The sequence below is a fragment of the Microcaecilia unicolor genome, chromosome 11, assembly GCF_901765095.1.
Source record: "Microcaecilia unicolor chromosome 11, aMicUni1.1, whole genome shotgun sequence".
NCBI classification, from domain to species: Eukaryota; Metazoa; Chordata; class Amphibia; order Gymnophiona; family Siphonopidae; genus Microcaecilia; species Microcaecilia unicolor.
The window spans coordinates 111,683,951-111,704,112 of record NC_044041.1 but is presented as its reverse complement, the minus strand read 5'-3'; the positions used below and the strand labels follow the sequence as shown (position 1 = coordinate 111,704,112).

At 44.3% G+C, this 20,162-nt stretch overlaps 1 protein-coding gene across 1 annotated transcript; it reads left to right on the top strand.

Moving 5' to 3' along the window:
- The first annotated feature begins 4,460 nt into the window (after positions 1-4,460).
- On the top strand, positions 4,461-19,754 carry STX5 (syntaxin 5). Its single transcript, XM_030219272.1, has 11 exons — positions 4,461-4,566; positions 13,101-13,314; positions 13,917-13,987; positions 14,363-14,418; positions 14,709-14,779; positions 14,909-15,025; positions 16,242-16,298; positions 16,414-16,495; positions 17,509-17,609; positions 18,384-18,505; positions 18,652-19,754. The coding sequence occupies exons 2-11, from the start codon at positions 13,120-13,122 to the stop codon at positions 18,809-18,811; spliced, it is 1,032 nt and encodes a 343-aa protein (XP_030075132.1). The 5' UTR covers positions 4,461-4,566; positions 13,101-13,119; the 3' UTR covers positions 18,812-19,754.
- The last annotated feature ends 408 nt before the right edge of the window (positions 19,755-20,162 follow it).

Sequence of the window (20,162 nt, the reverse complement as noted above, 5' to 3'; positions counted from 1 at the left end):
AAAGTCTCAAAAAGTCAAACCCAAAATTATATGAAAAGCTGCTCACAAGAATCGCTGGAATTGCACCTTATTCAGCAGGGCAAGAGCCGAGCTTCAGGCTGCTGCTGCCATCATGCATGATATCACTGGAAGCCTTCTTGAATTTTCTTATTGAATTCTTCCCCAGAATGTCATGGACTTGATTATTTATAATTCTATTTCTTTGTATTTCAGTGGCTAGCATTTTTGTTTTGTCAATGTAATTATTTCTGTTAATTTCTATACAAGTGAGTACTCCTTGTTAGTTTTCTTTTGAAAAATTTTCAGTAAATAAAAAAACTTTTTAAAAAGAAAATGATGGCAGATAAAGACCATCTGGCTTATCCAGGCTTCTTATCTATGCCAAATACTAATCTCTGCTATCACTTTATTTCTCTTTAGAGATCCTCTATGCTTGTTTTACGCTGCCGTGAATTCAGATACAGTACTGTCCGCGTCTCCACCGGATGCCTGTGCCTCAACAATCACCACCACCCATTCTATAAAGAAGTAGTTCTTTAGAGATTACTCCTGTCCCCTTTCATCTACATCCTCTGCCCCTCCCCCCCCCCCAATTGAAAGAGGTATTGTACCAACTCCACAGCCCTGTCCTTGACCTTGAGCAGGTAACTTGGGGCTAGATTCTATAGGCGCCAAAAAAAATTGGAGCAGAAAAACAGCGCTATTTTATAAGCTGCGCTTAAAGTTAGGCACAGTTTATAGAATAATGCTTATGCACAGGAATTGCGCCTACCATTAGGCACGGCCTTTGGCCCCAACTGAAACGTTGTGCAACTGTACTTTCTTTGGGAGCCCACTGCCTCTGTGAACTGGACCCGGGACCAACCCTAGACAATGATTGCTGACAGCCTACATTAAGCGCGTATCCCTGTTATTCTATAACAACGTGCGTTAATTTTAGGAACGCCCCCATTCTGCCTTTGACCCATTTCCGTGCTCCCTTTTTCAGAACATGCATAAAATTCAGTTAAATTTAATACTGCCAGTAATTGCTTGTTAAACCAATTATTAGCTTATAAGTTAATTAAATTGTGTGTGCAAATTGGATGCATTCCCAGATTTGCATATGCAATTTTTGGCAACTTTTACAGAATTAGGGGATAGGTGTGTATGTCATGCTTTCCTGTATTATGCTGCTGTTACTTTTCTATGCGATACTATTTAGTTTGTAAACCACTTTGCTCTTTTTGTTAGGTAAGGCAGTATAGCAAGTGCTGAAAATAAATACAGTCCGTTCTTGGTCTTCGTGATGGTATGGTTCCCCCAAAATATCATGAACACCGAAAAATGTACTTATAGGAAATAGGAGTTAGGTTCCAGCTATATTTATTTTTCCTCAAAACCATGAAAAGTGAATACATATCCCTATAGGAAAAACAGGGTTTGGTTCCTGCATTGGGCAACACATAACAAAAACCAGAGAAACATAGTGTGTTGCAAAAAAATATATTTTTTTATTTGCTGAACTACTTACAGTACTGTAACACTCAAATTAAAGACAATACTGTACAGTACTAGACTGTGCCATGGTTTTGCTACCATATTTTTTATTTGCTGAACCACTTACAGTACTGTAGTAACACTCAAAGAAATTGCACAGAACAATGCTGGAAAATAAATACTGTATCATGGTTTTTGCCATCATATTTTACAGGCCTTGCAGTTGGTAACACTTTAAGAAAAAAGGGCTTGGTAAACATTGCTGCTTATCCAGAAGGCTATAGAAATGGTACCATATGAAAACATTGCTGCATAGCTAGAGGGCTACAGAAATGGTACTGTACCCATATGAAAACACTGAAAAAAAACAGCTTTACACAACAGTAATAAAGTGCTCTACTGTACTGATTTTGTTAGCATTAAACTACCAACATTATGAAAACAGAAATTGAAACTACAGATCTGCTTGCGATGGGGGCAGGGACAGAGACTTGCTCCTCCTGCACAGATGGAGACTGGAGACTATGAGGGTGTCAAATCAGGCAGGTCGACCTCTGGAGAGTGACAACCTTGAATGATAGTAGATGATGAAAATGGTGACCCTGGGGGGGTCAACTTCTGCAAGATCTATCTCAGGTGCCTGGGTCTCATGCCTCATTGATTGAAAAAACTGTGTTGGCCTTGGCTTTCCTTCTCAAGTAATTAAGTGTTTCACTGTATGGGGCAAACGCAGAGCTTGTGAGACACTTAAATTTTAAACTGCGCTCCAGTATAGGCTCACGTTCCTCCATGTCACTGAACATTTTTTCCAGTGTTGATGCCCACTCTGCCTCTGAGCCTTTGTTGCTCCCTCTTGTCCAGGTCTTCATTGCTGGGCTCTATTGCAATCTCTGCCAAAATTCCTCAACATCTTATTGTGTCATGCTCTTAAAGCTGCCTCCAGGGCTTGTTCATGCAACGCTCATGATGTTTTCCCACATTTCTACTCGTGTTCTGCTACACTTTCAAATCCCTCGAAGTTCGTTATACAGTCCAGCCAAGTTTTTTTTCCAAAAATTGTCTATAGTAGCCTGTGTGACGCCATCCCAGTCTATCCCAACATAGTTGATTACATTGCGTAAGCCCAGAACAGATGTATTCCACATGTTAACAAAGGTGAAAAGAAGAGCAAACAACAGCCAGCATAGTTAAAAGGTGACGTGAAAGAGGCTATTATAGCCAAAAGATCATCCTTCAAAGAATGGAAAAAGGATCCGAATGAAGAAAATAAGAAGCAACATAAGCAGTGTCATGCTAGATGCAATGCATTGATAAAGAAGGCTAAAAGAGAATATGAAGAAAACTTGATGTGGAGATTAAAAAAAAACATAGTCACACCTTTTTCAGGTACATCAGAAGCAGAAAGCCTGTGATGGAATCTGTGGGACTGTTAGATGATGAAGGAGCAAAAGGGGCACTCAAGAAGGACAAGGCCACAGCGGAGAGATTGAATGAATTCTTTGCTTCGGTCTTTATGGAAGAAGCTGTAAGAGATCTATCTGTACTGGAAATGGTTTTCAGGAGTGATGAGGCAGAGCAACTGAAAGAAATCTTGGTGAATCTGGAAGACATACTTAGCCAAATTGACAAGTTAAAGAGTGATAAATCACCCGGACTGACTGTCATACACCCCAGGGTACTGAAAGACCTGAAAACATAAAATTGCTGATCTGCTGTTAGTGACCTGTCATTAATATCATCCATAGTACCTGAAGATTGGAGGGTGGCCAATGTAACACTGAATTTTAAAAAAGGTTCCAGGGGTGAGCCGGGAAATTACAGACCGGTAAGCCTGATGTCAATGCCAGAGAAAATAGTGGAAACTATTATAAAGAATAAAATTACGAAACAAATAGACAAATGTGGTTTAATGGGACAGAGGCCGCGGGAATTCAGCTTAGGGAAGTCTTGCCTTACCAATTTGCTTCATTTCTTTGAATGCATAAATAAATGTGTGGCTAAAGGTGAGCCAGTTGATGTAGTGTAGCTAGACTTTCTGAAAGCTTTGGACAAAGTTTCTCATGAGAGACTCCTGTGAAAATTAAAAAGTCATGGGATAGGCGGTCCTTCTGTGAATTAGGAATTGTTATTGGTCAGAAAACAAAGGGTAAGGTTAAATGGCCATTTTTCTCAATGAAGGAGGGTGAATAGCGGAGTGCTACAGGGATCTGTACTGGGCATCCGAATGGCAGAAATTTAATGTGGACAAATGCAAGATGATGCACATTGGGAAGAATAATCCGAATCATAGTTACCTGACACCCCGTCCCCTCCAGCCAGCTCAGGTATGTGGAGGTGGGTGGTGCAAAATTTTGTGCAGCTATCTCCTCTGGTGTTTGGGATGATAGGGCTCTCCCTCAGCTCTACAGGCCTGGTTGTAGAGCTGGCCCTGTCACATAAGATGCATCATGCAGCTCTCTGGTACACAAGAGAGTCTTCTCCAGGCCGGACCTACTGCTCCTGCCCCCCAAGCTTAAATAAGATTGATGCTGTGCAGGCCCAAGATCAAGTGCTGCAATGCCCCACAGCCTTTCTTTTAGGGAGGTGGTGTAGTGCTCGAGTGTGGTTCGATGGTTGGGGGCAAAGCAGCAGTCTGTTTTAAGATTTAGGCCAGCCCAGGCGGAGGTAAGGTTGGTAGTGGCCCTGGGGCTTACCACCTGTTCCGTGCAGAGGGTGTAGAGAGGGAAGGGGGACGATGCTGGCCCTGCCTACTCTCCTCGAACTGTAGGTACGCTACAGCGACGCTAGGTAGTTCTTAGCCTCGGCAATTGGATTCGGGGTTCGGGCTAAGTTGAGCTTGACATTCGAGTACTGTAACTCTCAACGTGGGAAAGAGGAAGCCTGGTCACGTCATTTGGGAACCACAAATCCCAGCATGCCGACGGTGGCAGCCGACGGGAGGACACGTCACCGGAAACAGTGGGAGTGTGCGTTAGAGAGCCGGGAGCGGACGTGGCAGTGACGTCAGTGAGTGCGAGCGTAGCTGTTGGGAATAGTGTCTCTGTTAGTAGAAGAAGCGAGAGAGCAAGCTGGAGCCGGCGAGATACGGTAATATAACCTGGAGGAGGAAGAGCAGCATAGGGACACAATAACTTTCTTACGTTGAGAAAGAGAGCTATTCCTTGTGGGATTCGGTTATACCCAGAGGAGTAGGATTGACTGTCGCATCTTTCCCCCTCTTTCTCCTCCCCTCCCTCTCCATTAACCCCGAGAATATTGAGTAAAGGCAGTGTGAGTTTTTGGCTGTTACTATGAATCCCCTTTTATGTTTGGTTTCGGTATTCTGAAGCCCTTTCTTTATGCGTGACGTACACATCCTTGCCCAATAAGTACTGATGATGACTCCGGTTTCGGGGCGGAAGTAAGGGGAGAGTTTCCGTTTTTCTAAAAAGTAAAGAGGGGAGGGAGGTCATTTTTCTTGTATTTTTAGGAGTATCCATGACAGAAATTTGTAGGTAATGAAGAAGATGTAGCATGCAAATCTATCTCATGAATATTCATTGTTGATATGCTGAAAACCTAACCAGGACAGGTTTGGGGACCAGTCAGTACTGTCCCTTTTTCTCTTCTTTCAGATGGACTTTAGGTCATGGGATTATTTCTTCCCACCCGTGTCATGAGGAATCTGCATAAGGCTCGTTCTGGTACCATCCCAGAGATTTAGGGGCTACTGTGGAACCACTGTTCTTTAGCCCTCTGCTGTAATTCCTTGACTCTTTACAGGACATAAGCCTTACCATACTGGGACAGACCAAAGGTCCATCAAGCCAACAGTGGCCAATTCAGGTCTCAAGTACCTGGCAATATACCAAAAGAGTAAAACAAATTTTATACTGCTTGTCTTAGACTAGGGAAAAGCCACTGCTTTTTTGTATCTTAATAATGGTTTATGGGCTTTTCTTTTAGGAAATTATCTAAATATTTTTTTTAAACCTTGCTAAGCTAACTGCTTTAACCACATTCTCTGTCAACGAATTCCAGAGTTTAATTACACATTTGAGTGAAGAAATATTTTATCTGAGAGGAAAACGGTAACGGAATTCAAACATGTGTGGGATAAACATAAAGGAATCCTGTTCAGAAGGAAAGGATCCTCAGGAGCTTAACCGAGATTGGATAAGCAGAGCCGGTAGTGGGAGGCGGGGCTGGAGGTTGGGAGGCGGGGATAGTGCGGGGCAGACTTATACGGTCTGTGCCAGAGCCAGTGGTGGGAGGCGGGGCTGGAGGTTGGGAGGCGGGGATAGTGCGGGGCAGACTTATACGGTCTATGCCAGAGCCGGTGGTTGGGAGGCGGGGCTAGTGCTGGGCAGACTTATACGGTCTGTGCCCTGAAGAGCACAGGTACAAATCAAAGTAGGGTATACACAAAAGTAGCACACATGAGTTGTCTTGTTGGGCAGACTGGATGGACCGTGCAGGTCTTTTTCTGCCGTCATCTACTATGTTACTATCATTGTATGCCCCCCCCCCCCCCCCCCAAGTCTGTATTTTTGGTAAGAGTAAAGAATAGAGAGCTGCACGGGAATGGAGTTTGTGGCAGGGATCCCTTCCAGGAGTACAGGACTCTCGCAGGGATGGACACAGGTTTTGTGTGGTTTCCACGGTAGGGTACCCCCCCACCTGTCTACCTCCCTAAACCTTAGTGCTGCTTCAAACTCTTCCTCTTCCCCTGCACGGCGATCGGGCTCTGCAGAGAACTGCATGGTACAGGAAGTTGGGGAAGTGTCGTTGGACTTCAAACTGCAATGCAGCGTGCAGCTGAAATCTCTGCAGAGCCTGATTCCCATGCATGGGAAGAGGAGGGGTTTGAAGCAGTACCACGGATTAGGGAGGTAGGCTGGTGTGGTGGTACACTACCGCTGGAACCATGCTGTGAGTAATGGCTGAAGGGGGGCCATGATAGATTGTGGGAAGGATAGAAGGCCGCAGAGAGACGGGGGGGGGGGAAGTTTAGGGAGGGGGCATGAGAGAAACTGGATGAAAGCTGGGGAGGGGGCATGAGAGAGGCTGGGTGAAAGCTGAGGAGGAGGAGGCATGAGAGACTGGGGGAGGCATCAGAGAGGCTGGGTGAAAGCTGAGAAGAGGGGATGGACCCTGAGGAGGGGCATCAGCGAGACTGGGTGAAAGCTGAAGAGAGGGGCTGGAGGGGAATGGACTGGATTCTGAGAGGGACATCAGAGAGGCTGAGAAGAGGGGCTAGAGGGAAACAGGCTGGACTCTGGGGAAAGTTCATCAGAGAGGCTGGGTGAAAGCTGAGGAGGGGGGCTGGACCCTGGGGAGGGGAAGGGGGCTGGAGGGAGATGGGCTACACCTATGAGGAGTAGATAGGAACAGGGACACAGAAGAAAGGTACTGGACAGAACAGATAGGGGCACAGAAGATGGGACAGCAGACATGGGAAAAAAAGGCAAATAGAAGACCTTGGAATGGCAGGAAATAAAACTGAAAATCAGAAGACATGGACAAAGTCCAATGGAAAAATAAAATGCTGAAACTACAAAGGTAGAAAAATATATTTTATTTTATATAACAACTGCACCATGTCAGGTATGGGAAATGTGCCAGAACAATGGCATAGATTGAGTTATTTTACCACAAGTCGTGTTATTTTAGTACAGGGGACAGGTTAGATTCCAGTGGGTACAGGTGAGATTTCTTTCCCAATGCGACTGTCTAGTAAACAAGTGATTTATGTCTAACATTTTCCCGGAATGGATTAGGGTGAGAGTAAAAGTGGACAGTTTGCAGTAGGTGTTCCTTAGGTCACTGTTCTTCATTATAAGGCCCATGCATCATTAGTGGTCCTCATTAACTTTAAGTACAGTTCCCTGACTCTCTACTAATATACATTCTCCACCAGCACTACTTTCAGAATAGTTATTCTGTGGTGGTATGGCACTGTAAGGATCACATGCAACAGTTTGGGCTCAAACTTGATGACAGCAGCATTGTTCAAGAAGAAAACAGAACAGAGGTGGTGGCATCAGTAGCAAACCTATAGAAAGAAAGAGGAGGGTTAACAAAACAGTGGATGAGCTGATTAAGAGGAAAGGTGAAGTGGAGACAGAGACAGAATGATGGAGACTCTTTGCCAGAGGATGTAGTAACAGCAGTTAGCATATCTGGGTTTAAAAAAGGTTTGGACAAGTTCTAGATTGGCCATGGTTGGAAACAGGATACTGGGCTAGGTGGACCATTGGTCTAACCCAGTATAGCTATTCTTATATTCTTATGAGACTGGTGAAAAAAGTAGTTGGGGGGGGGGGGGGGGTTGAGACGGGCTAGCTCAGGATAAGGTTGGTGGAGAATGTGATGTGAGGAAAGATTTGAAGGAAGGGGAAGAAAGAGTTTGATGAATATAGACTCGGGAGGAGAGAGAGAGACTACATTTAATAACAAAAGTCTCTGTAGTTGAATTGCTGGGCCAGCTACATCATTAGAAGAGGACCAATCTCAGTGTTTAGTGGTGGTTCTAGCTATTCAAGTGAAGGCAGTGTCTCCCACTTCCAAATTGGTCATGATTTTAGATTTCTTTTCCTATCAAATGTATGGGGACATACTTAGCATAAATGCACAGGAGGCAAGTCTCAATTGAAAGGAAGCTGTACAATGAGGGGGGGGGGGGGGAATAGGATGAAGGTGAAAGGGGATAGAGTCAGAATTAACCTGAGGAAATACTTCATGGAAAGAGTGGTGAATTTGTGGAACTGTGGAGGTGGTTGAGATGAAAATAGGATCTGAATTCTAGAAAGCTTGGGACAAGTACATAGGATCTCTAAGGAAGTGGAAGGGATAGTAGATAGCATGGATGGCCAGACTGGATAAGCCTTGTGGTCTTTATCTGCCTTCATTTTTTTAAAATGTTTCTAAGGAGTGCAAGATAGCTTGTCTGACCCACAGGAAATATGCAGCAAGTGTAAGAAGTAATTGGGACTTTGCTCTTTGAGCACACTTGAGCATCACCGGCCCTACATCCACCATTTATATAATTTACCTTTGATGAAGATCTTTCTAGATTTGATTAATGTCAAATTGTTCTTTTGCTCTTGTTTAGTTTTTCCATAGTTGTTTTCAGCTTATACCTAGGAAGGCATTCTATAATTATGACACTTGTGGCAGTTGTGCAGGATCCTCAGAATATGTGTAAGAAGCGGTGTATTTTGAAGGTGGGTTCCACTTTTTCTGGCTGATGTCTAGAATTATTTCATAAGGACATTTGTGAACATGGCAACGGTGGCGATAGCACACTATTTACAGTGTCTGAGAAATCTATTGGCAAATATGGCGTCCAAGACACGGCTTACTAGCATTCTTTTAAGAGAAAGTTACTATTTGGAGGAGTTGATGAAGGACTTACTCCAATTCTCATGGAGTGGGTGCTTTTGTAAGTTCAATCCTGGAAAATCAAGTGTCCAAATCATAGGATCTTTGGATGAAACACCGTATTGCAGTGTTCCTCGGAGGAAGTGATATGGTCTGTAACTTGCTTGTTCATCTGGCTCTGCCGGGTTTTCTTCTGTTGATATGGAGCAAAGTGGTTTGCATCCTGTCTGAAAACGCAACTTCCATGGCTCATATCAATTGCCAGGGTGATATGAAGAGCAAGCACATTACAAAGGAAGTAAGTCCTCTTGTGTAGAGGGCTGTATTTCTGTAAACTGCTTTGTAGCTGTTTTAGGGCAATAGCTGTGTAAGACAAATAGATTATATAGCAGTAAACTGAAAAACTGAGCAGTGAGTTCTGTGGATTCCTACCCAAAATTTGGGTGTAAAACAAGCCGAGAAAGTACAGAAGGGTTTGCATTATCTGTGAGGCAGATGTTACTTCTAAGGAAATTCCGCATCACTTTGAATTTCAGAATTTATATTTAAATCCTTTTCTGTGAGGAATTCTGCACAGAAACCAGGCAGCCGCTGGTGATTTTCATGGTTCCCTCCCTGAGTTTGGCCCCTTCCTCCCTCAGGCGAGAACCCCTACTACAGCACTAATTCTGGAGAATAGCGGTGCTTGTCAGACTGTATCGTCCTCCTCTGCCACTTGGTACTGACTGCATTATTTGAACTACCCGGGGCGTCATAGAGCAAATACTGCAGTTGGCCCTGAGGAAGAATGCAGCCTGACATGCAGTCAATTATCTCACTGACTTCATATTAGGCTCAGGGAGTAAGGCAAAGTATTAGAAACAGTTTGTGCCATGATAGGAGTCCAATTTGGTGGGGAGGAGAGGCAGAAAAAGAGTTGCTAGTGAGTTGAGTGGGATGAGAGAGAAAACTGGAATAGAACAGTGATGTGGAAAAGTATTTATACCCCCCCCCCTCCCGTATTTCCCCCATTATTGCATATATGTCACACTAAATAGTTCCTAATTTTAAACAAAATATATTATTAGCCAAAGGAAACCTGAAAACACAAGTTTTTACATTATTTCATTTATTTAAGGAACAAAGTAGTCCAACACCCATATCACCCAAGTGAAAAACAAATGCTTCATATAATTTGATGCCACAGAGGAGAGGGAATCAAGAGCTCAGTGGACAAAGCACAGCAACAAAACAGCACAGTGGGCCCCAAGAATTTTGTTCTTCACGTTCATTCTTGGGGCCCACTGTCCTATTTTGTTGCCGTCTTATAATTTGATATCAGTCTTTCACAATACTGTTGAGGAATCTTAGCCCACTCTTCTTTGCAGAACTTTTAATTCAGACACATTTGTAGGTTTTTGTGCAGGTCCTGCCACAGCATCTCTGTTGGGTTCAAGTCAAGACTGACTAGGCCAAAAACTTTACATTTTGTTTCTCCCCAGCTATTCAGATGTAGACTTGCTTTTGTGTTTTGGATCTAATCAGATAAGCATCTCTCTGTTAATGACTGAGATAAGATGTCCTGATAAAATCATCTCCTGAATCCTGGTTCTTTAGGTCTTGAGGGACTTGGACTGTTTGGGCCTAAGTTTTGCATTTTGCAGTTTTTCCTTTTAACTTCTGGTGGGGTCTGTGGGGATCTCTTCAGAGTGATGTCACATGTAACACTGATGGGATTGGGCAGGGGATGAAAAGAGGATGTACTTCAACTGTGCTCCTCTGCACCCACCCACCAAAATGGTCACTGTCTCGACCTTATCCTCTCCTCTAACTGCTCTCCCTCCAGCTTCTGTTCCTCAGTTCTCCCCCTTTCTGACCATCACCTATTAACCTTCATACTTAAGCACCCTCCTCCCCAGTCCCACCCAATCTCAACCCCCACATCTAGGAATCTTCAAGCTATTGACCCCCTTACTCTCGCCTCTTGTGTCTCTAACCTTTTCTCTTGCACCACTCTATCTAAGTCTGTAAATGAAGCCGTTTCTTCCTATAATATTATCCTCTCCTCTGCTCTGGACACTCTTGCCCCTCCCATGCCCCGTCCTACTAGGTGTACCAAACCATAGCCTTGGCTTACCTCTAAAATCCGCTACTTTCGTTCCTGTGCCCGCTCTGCTGAACGTTCTTGGCTTAAATCCCGCACCCTTGCTGACTTCATTCATTTCAAATTCATGCTAAACTCCTTCCAGTCTGCCCTTTCATGGGCCAAACAGGATTACTTCACCCAATTAACAAATTCCTTTGGTGCTAACCCTCGACTTCTCTTCGCCACACTGAACTCTCTTCTCAAAGTGCCTCCATCCCCAATTCCCCCTTCTCTTTCTCCTCAGACCCTAGCTGAGCACTTCCACGATAACATCCATAAGATTAACCTTGAATTTTCATCCAAACCCTCCCCACCTCTCTCCCTTAGTCCACACCACCTACTCTCCTTCCTCTCCCTCTTTTTCCTCCTCCTCTGAAGTTTCTACTGAAGAAACTGCCCTTGTTCTTTCCTCCTCTAAGTGTACTACCTGTTCCTCTGATCCCATCCCCACTTATCTACTTAACACTCTCTCTCCTACTATCATTCCTGTCATCTGTCACATCCTTAATCTTTCACTCTCCACTGCAACTGTTCCTATGGCCTTCAAACATGCTGTTGTCACTCCACTCCTTAAAAAAACCCTCACTTGACCCTACCTGTCCCTCCAACTATCGCCCCATCTCCCTTTCCTCGCCAAATTACTTGAACGCGCCATTCACCGCCGTTGTCTTGACTTTCTTTCTTCTCATCCTATTCTTGACCCACTCCAATCTGGTTTCCGCCCTCTTCAGTCTCTAATGACCTGCTGCTGGCTAAATCCAAAGGTCTCTATTCTATCCTTATCCTTCTTGACCTATCTGCTGCTTTCGACACTGTTGACCACACCATAATCCTAGATATGCTATCCTCGATTGGATTCCAGGGTCCTGTTCTTTCCTGGTTCTCCTCCTACCTCTCACTTCACACTTTCAGTGTTCACTCTGGCGGTTCCTCTTCAACTTCCATCCCGCTTTCAGTTGGTGTGCCTCAGGGTTCTGTCCTTGGACCCCTCCTCTTCTCCATCTATACCTCTTCCCTTGGTACCCTGATTTCATCCCACAGCTTTCAATACCATCTTTACGCAGATGATTCTCAGATCTACATCTCCACCCCTGAAATCTCAACCTTAATCCAGGACAAAATTTCATCCTGCTTGTCTGACATTGCTGCTTGGATGTCGCTACGCCATCTGAAGCTAAACATGACTAAAACTGAACTTCTCATTTTTTCCACTAAACCCATCTCCCCTCTTCCCCCATTCTCTATCTCTGTTAATGGCTCTCACATCCTCCCTGTCTCCTCGGCTCGTAATCTTGGTGTCATCTTTGATTCCTCTCTCTCCTTCTCTGCACATATCCAACAGATCGCCAAAACCTGTCGTTTCTTTATCTACAACATTAGCAAAATTCGCCCCTTCCTTTCTGAATACGTTGCCAAAACCCTTATCCACACCCTTGTCACCTCTCGCTTGGATTATTGCAATTTACTTCTCACTGGTCTTCCGCTCAGTCATCTCTCTCCTCTCCAGTCTGTCCAAAATTCTGCAGCACGGCTTATTTCCCGCCAAAATCGTTATACCCACACTGGCCCACTCTTCAGGTCACTTCACTGGCTTCCTGTCTGCTTCCGTATACAGTTCAGACTTCTCTTACTGACCTTAAAATGCATCCATTCTGCAGCCCCCCCCCCCCCCCATTACCTCTCCACTCTCATCTCTCCCTACATCCCCCCCCCCCCCCCCCCCCCCCGTGACCTCCGCTCACTGGACAAATCTCTCTTGTCGTCCCCCTTCTCCTTCTAACTCCAGGCTTCGTTCCTTTTCTCTCGCGGCACCTTTTGCCTGGAATAAACTTCCTGAGCCTGTACGTCTAGCTCCATCTCTACCTGTTTTCAAATCTATGCTGAAAACCCACCTTTTCACTGCTGCTTTTGGCTCCTAGCTACCACTACTCATTTGCCTCCCCCCTTGTTCCTTCTCACCCAGTACTTCCCTCGCCCTTAATTGTCTTGTCTGTCTGTATTATTTTAGATTGTAAGCTCTATTGAGTAGGGACTGTCTCTCTGTGTCAGGTGTTCAGCACTGCGTGCGTCTGGTAGCGCTATACAAATGCTAATAATAATAATACTTGTCCGTCTGACTTTTTGTCTCTTGCAGCCAGATGCTCTGAGTCTCAATGAACACACGGAAACGTCACGGTTCCAGAAACACTGAGCAGGGAGTTTATCTGGGGCTTTCTCAGACACAGGTGTTTCCCCCTGAAACCACTGTCCCTGTTATCTCCGCACCTGCTACTACTCAAGATACCATGTCATGTCGTGACAGAACTCAGGAGTTCCTCTCTGCTTGCAAATCCCTTCGTAGCCGGCAGGTATGTGTGTGTTGGGGTGGAAGGGCATAGGAGATTGTGCAGTCCTAGGATCTTAGACAAAGGATTGGAGGAGATGTGGTTTGATGCTGGGACTGTGGAAGGGGGGAGGTGCTGGGTACTTGGCCACTGTCAGGAATAAAGGAATCTTATGTCCTATTTTTCCTTTAGTCTTCTCTCTGACACTACCTTGCTGTCTTTTTCTACTCTTTCTTCTCTCCCTGTCCTATATTTTGATGGAATTAATTTCCGTTCAGTGAAGTTAATTTGCTATACCATTTTTCACACAAAAGAGACAGTAAGCATAAACGTTCTATATCTTTCCTAGAACATCCAGTTAGGTTGTTGGTATGTGTAGTACTTCTGAGTGGTTTGGATGTGCAGATTTGTTCATTCCTGTGGAGAGGGAGGTTGAGCTGTTAGGTTTATTGGGTCTCTCGTTATATTGTATTAATGCAATTAAGTATTCTATTGAGTAATTTATTTTGACATATTGCATTCCTGTAAACTGCATAGGGTTGTATTTTTGTTCAAAAGAGACGTTATGTAAGTGTGAATGTACATTTTGTATGTATTATAAGCAGTTTTTCCTCACTTGTTTTCAGAATGGGATCCAGTCTAGCCAGCATGCCCTAAGTGCTGTCCGGCAAAGGAGTGACTTCACTCTGATGGCCAAGTAAGTGTGCTGCAGGGAATGAGGTGTCTGGGAGAGGGGGAACAGGGTGAATCTGGGCATACAATGGGGATGGGGGCTATGAGCATGGTACTAAGATCATGAATGGGTGGAAGACGTAGGAGTAGGATTCAAATATGTGGGTCTCTGAGAATGGTGCTGGGGCTGTGTGTGAGAAGGGAGTGTTGAAACTGGGTTCAATCATAGTGGGTGCAGGAGGTTTTCTGTGAAAGGGAAACTAGGGGTATGTAGAAGTAGTTTAGAAGTGGAGATCAGGTGCAGAAAAGACTCTGTTGGAGAGGGATGTAGTAGCATGGGATCAAATGTTTCCAGCCTGTCCAGTTGTGCTGTAAAAGGTGTTGTTTCTCTTCCACTTAGGCGCATTGGGAAGGACCTCAGTAATACATTTGCAAAACTGGAGAAACTAACGATCCGTAAGTACATTATATCACCCAGTGAGAGGGCAAGACAAACATTAGCTGGTTTGTGTAGGCTGTGCAAGGATATGTAACCCAGCATCATTTGGTGTCTGAGATATAAGAAATTCCAGGGAGATTTGTTCCATTAGTGGCCTTGTTCCTCTTTCCCTTCTTCTCTTTCCAGTCCTGCTTCTTTGCCCTGGAGACCCTGCCTCCCTTTCTTCTTTTCTTTGCAGGCCCTGTTTTGTTGTCCCGATGTATCGTTGCTAACCCTGACCTTGTTTATCTCTGTCTCTCTCCTGCAGTAGCAAAGCGTAAATCTCTCTTTGATGATAAAGCTGTGGAGATTGAGGAACTGACATATATCATTAAACAGGTGAGTGATGTGGCAGCTGGAGGACCTGTGTCGGAATATAGGGGAGGGGAAACTCCCAGGTGTGTGCCTGCATGAGATCTGGACTCAAGCTTTCATTATTTCCTCTCTCCCCCACCCCCACCCCCCTAGGATATTGGGAGTTTGAATAAGCAGATTGCACAGCTGCAGGACTTCGTGCGCACGAAGGGTAGCCAGAATGGAAGACATGTCCAGACTCATTCCAACACTATTGTTGTGTCTCTGCAAGTGAGTTCTGCTTCTGTGGATCTGGATTTTTAGGATGCACTATATTCCAATTAGAGGAAGTTTCTTGGAGATAAGACCGCTGATGTCACTATGTTGACTCTTGGAGGCAAAGGGTGGATAGGTGGGGACAGCAGCTGGCATGTCTTGACTTCGGAAATGGAGAAACCAGGGAAAACATGGTTCAAATCCTTCTTGACCAGGGCTGTGGATCAGTCAGTCGGAAGCAATATTGATTGAGCTGGAGTCAGTAAAAATGTACTGTCTCCAACTCCAGCTTCAAAATAAAAAGTTACATATATAATATATGGTAAAGTTACCATTTTATGTATGTGTGTGTGTATGTGTGTGTATATATATATATATATATATATATATATATATATATATATATATATATATATAAGATTTGTCCTAGATGTGGAGTTACATTTACCAGTACTTTAGATCCAGAACAGAAACTTTAAAGCCTAATATCAGTAGGAGTCAGTCGGAGGTTTGGTGTACCGACTCCACAGCCCTGCTTTTGACCTTGAGCAAGTCACTTGGTGTGTATGTCTTGCTTTCCTATATTATTCTGGCGTTCCTTTCCTGTGTGATACTGTTTAGTTTGTAAACCACTTTGGTCTTTTGTTAGGTAAGGTGGTATAGCATGCGACGAAATAAACATAAATGTAACCCTTTATTGCCCTGGTACAAAATTTTGATTGTAAGCTCTCTTAACCAAGGAATACCTGCTGGTCAATATTCAAAACGATTTAACCGACAAGAAATGGCTGCTGACCAGTTAAATTGCTTGTTCGGGACTATCTGCTGATTTTCTGCGGTACTTAACCAGTTATTGCTGCTGAAAATGAGCAGTTAGTGCCTAAATGAGGCTTTTTTTTAATGCGTTCTGGGGTGGAGTTAGCACTTGGCCTGTTAAGTGCCAATATTCAGCACTTAACCGGCCAGGGTAACCACATAAATAGGACCGCATAAAATATCGACTTAACCGGCTTTGAGTTAACCAGCTCCGCATAAACTGTATATTCAGTGCTGAAGCCCAGGCATGACTCGGCATTGAATATCCATGAATAACATCTGCAGCAAAATGCTCACTGCTGTCGGTTAAATATTTACCTCCTAGTGTGTCTGAATGTAACTCATCTGAGCCTCAGATTTTAGAATCCAAGTAATCAAATCTAAAATCCATCCATTTTTGGTCTTTTTCTTCCAGTCCAAATTGGCATCCATGTCTAATGATTTCAAGTCTGTGCTAGAAGTGAGAACTGAGGTAAGAGCTGCAGGAACTGGGTATGTCTTGTTTGTCCGTGGGACTCATTCTGTGTCTCGCTTTGTTCAGTTGCTGGCAGTTGGCTACAGCTTGTCTCTCACTTGTCTCCTATCAGAACCTGAAGCAGCAGCGCAGTCGCAGGGAGCAGTTTTCTCGTTCCCCCGTTTCCTCTCTGCCTCTCGCAGCCAATAATCTGGGTAAGTCCTGCCTGTGTAGAACATAGCACATGAACCATCTAGGTCTCTGGGGTTCCCTCATGAGCTGTCTAACACCTGCAGGTAACCTGGATGCTTCTCATGTCTGAAGTAAAGGCAGCACTTTACTGTCTATACTGATTGCTGGCCCAATGTCTGTGCCAAGTAATATAGCTACATGTTTTCCTGAAGATGAGGTTCATATGTATGGGTCTGTTTCCCAGGCACATTTTACTACTACTACTGCTTATCATTTCTAAAGCGCTACTAGACGTATGCATCGTTGTACACTTGAACATGAAGAGACAGTCCCTGCTCAACAGAGCTGGCCCATCTAATTGTAAGACAAACAGGACAAACAAGAGATGAGGGAATATTAAAATGAGGATGATAAAATAAGGGTTCTGAACAAGTGAATAAGGGTTAGGAGTTAAAAGTAGCATAAAAAACGTGGGCTTTTAGCTTAGATTTGAAGACTGGCTGTACCGGCTGACGTACCGGCTCAGGAAGTCTATCCCAGGCATATGGTGCAGCAAGATAAAAGGAACAGAGTCTGGAGTTAGCAGTGGAGGAGAAGGGTGCAGATAAGAGAGACTTATCCAGTGAACGGAGTTCCCGGGGAGGAATGTAGGGAGAGATGAGTGGAGAGGTACTGAGGAGCTGCAGAGTGAATGCACTTATAGGTCAATAAGAGGAGTTTGAACTGTATGCGGAAACGGATAGGGAGCTAGTGAAGTGACTTGATGAGAGGGCTAATATGAGCATAACGACACTGGCAGAATATTAATCGTGCAGCAGAATTTTGAATGGATTGAAGAGGTGGGAGACCTGTGAGAAGCTAGACATCCCTCATATAGATATCCCTCAGTAGAAAATGAGAATCCAGACAACCCCAGGACTTGCACCAGTGACTAATCTGTCTCTGGGGGACTTATTAGCCATGACAGCAAGATGTGTGTTGTCCTGTGTATGTTTTAGGTTCTGACAGAAGGTGTCTGTTACTTTGTCTTGTGCAGGGGGCTCTGTGCTGCTGCAAGATGACACTCGCAGACCTGGGGATGTTGCCATAGATATGGACTCCCGAATGAGTCAACAGTTGCAGCTCATAGATGAGCAGGTAAGAGGATTGTGGTGAGGGGGAGAGAGCCAAGCTCAGGTTAAGTGGACTAGGTGGGAAGTTCGGTAGGTCATCTAGCACTCTGAGAATGGCAGGTTTGGAAGGGAAGCTCAGTAGATCATCTATCCACTGTGTCTAGATAGGATTCTGTGTCCCTGCATCATTTCACATAGAAACATGTGTGACCTGCTCTTTAAAACCTCCACTGACCATTTTTCCATTCTGTGTATAATTTTGCTATTGATTAACATAAGGTAAGATTCTCCCACTTTCTCAGATTTTGTGACCATATTTGAGGTTGAATTTGTTGTAAACTGCTCAGGTGTTTATATGATGAGCAGTACATCGTCAATAAATTAAATGAGATTTACGTTCTGTGATATTAATTTAGCTTTAATCATTTGCTGTACCACCTTTTATAAACCATAAAATAGTGAAATTCATAATAAAGGCATGCAACGTATACACAACTGAGACCTGGACCTACCATGCTTGGGATAGGATGCCAGGCTTGGTGGACCTTGTTCTGACTCAATATGGCTTATGTGCTTACATGCCTTGTGCTACCCCTAGCCCATCAGCTCTTGTCCTTTCTTTGCCCTCTCTCCACACCCCTACCCCAGTGTGCCACATACGGTAACAGGAGAGAAGTTTTCTTTATCACAGGTGGGTTAGACACCTTTGTCAGTTATCAAGGTGATTTGTTATTGCAAGGGGAGGGGGAGTCTTTATCTAGAAAACAACTGGTGTATCCATTTGTGCCCTTCCCCTTAGGATTCATACATCCAGAGCCGAGCAGACACAATGCAGAACATTGAGTCCACCATCGTGGAGTTGGGCTCTATATTCCAGCAGCTGGCGCACATGGTGAAGGAGCAGGAGGAGACCATCCAGAGGTATGGGGTGGGGTATAAAGTACTAATGCTGTGTACAGGGCCCAGGGCAGGATAGAACCAATGACTAAGAGGTCTAAGAGCAGAGCCATCATTGTATTTCAGCAGTTTCCCTTGTTTTTTCACCTTACATCTCCTCTCCTTCATAGGATCGATGCCAATGTGGAAGATACACAGCTGAACGTGGAAGCTGCTCACTCAGAAATCCTGAAATATTTCCAGTCCGTCACTTCCAACCGCTGGCTTATGATCAAAATCTTCCTCATCCTCATTGTCTTCTTCATCATCTTTGTAGTTTTCCTGGCTTGAGGATGTGTTTCCCACTTCTTGTCCTCCCAGACACCCGGAGCCAAGCATTGACCATGGACTGCTCTCTCCAGCCGTGGCTATATTGCATAATATGTTCCCTAAGCATGGGGACAGGAAGTCATCAGTAAACAGCACTGACAGATTCTGAAGAGTAGGGGAGAGGCTAAGACATTGCTCACCCTGCCCACTGGTTCAGAGATGGCTCCAGAACCTGTACATGGGAAACTCACCTCTCCGGACAGAAAACCTCAGATTAAGCATTCCAGCAGGGTCTGTGTGACACAGTGCAGGAAACAGTGGCCTGTAGCTATGCTCATCTTTTTTCCAATGTGCAATATCTTGCCTCCCAGGGCGCATGTGACATGTTCTGGGAGCCCCTCACTGATTCAGCTATCAGGGTTCTGTGAAGAGTTCTAAATGAGGTTTCAAAAATAACTTTATCTTAAGCATTATTTTGTTTAACTTAAAAACAGACTCCTAGTTATTTGTAAGACATAAGATAAGCTGGGCTTCAGTGTCTCGGTGGCTTTGCCCCAGCCTTATTACCAAGTGTCCTATCTGCCCTCTTACCCACCATCTCTGCTTCCTGGCAGCCTTTGCCATCTGGCAGCATAAAAACATGCTATGTCACTTCTCCCTCCCAGCCAGGAACCAGTGTGAGAGAACTCTTTATAATGGAACAACACTGAGACTTTCTAAGCTGGTACCAGCAAGGGGAGGAGATATGAACCTCTGGGAAGAAAAGAGAGGAGGGAAGGGGTGGATGTTCCACTGTGAAGGAATGAGGAGCAGGAGTATTTTATGGTCCTTGTGTCCTGTATCCTCCTTACAGCAGCTCTATTTTCATGTAAATATCTCTCATCTCACTAACACTTTCTCACCAAAAGTTATTTTTAATAGCTGGACATTAAAGGGGCTCCTGTGAGTCTCAATTTGCATCTTATGAAGTGAAATTGTGTCTCTTTTTATAGTAGACTATTTAAAACATTGATATGTTGAGGTAATTTTTCAATGACTCTGTATTTCCAGTATTGTAACTCTAAGGGGCCATGGTGCATTTTGCCTGCACTCATCCTGGGAGCACTGCAGCTGCCTTGAAACACTGCCAGGGTTTTATGCCCTTAGTTTAATCATTGACAGATGGTAAGAAAGAATAAATTGGAAAAAAAAAAAAAAGCCCGAGTAAGTGGTCAGACAATTCCTAGCAGAGTAGAGGTGGAGCATAAAGTTACAGACAACTGCAGTGAGAAAATCATGCTTTCCCCCTCCTGACTTCACAGTGCTAAAATACATGTTGTCTGGAGTAGATGAGTAGTCCAATAGGCCTGGACATAATGTTAACCCCCCTGGG

Coding starts and splice junctions, on each gene's coding strand:
- STX5 (XM_030219272.1), top strand. CDS start 13,120: ATGAACACACGGAAACGTCACGGTTCCAGAAACACTGAGCAGGGAGTT. Junction 16,496..17,508: donor TCTCGCAGCCAATAATCTGG/GTAAGTCCTGCC, acceptor TGTCTTGTGCAG/GGGGCTCTGTGCTGCTGCAA. Junction 17,610..18,383: donor TGCAGCTCATAGATGAGCAG/GTAAGAGGATTG, acceptor CCTTCCCCTTAG/GATTCATACATCCAGAGCCG.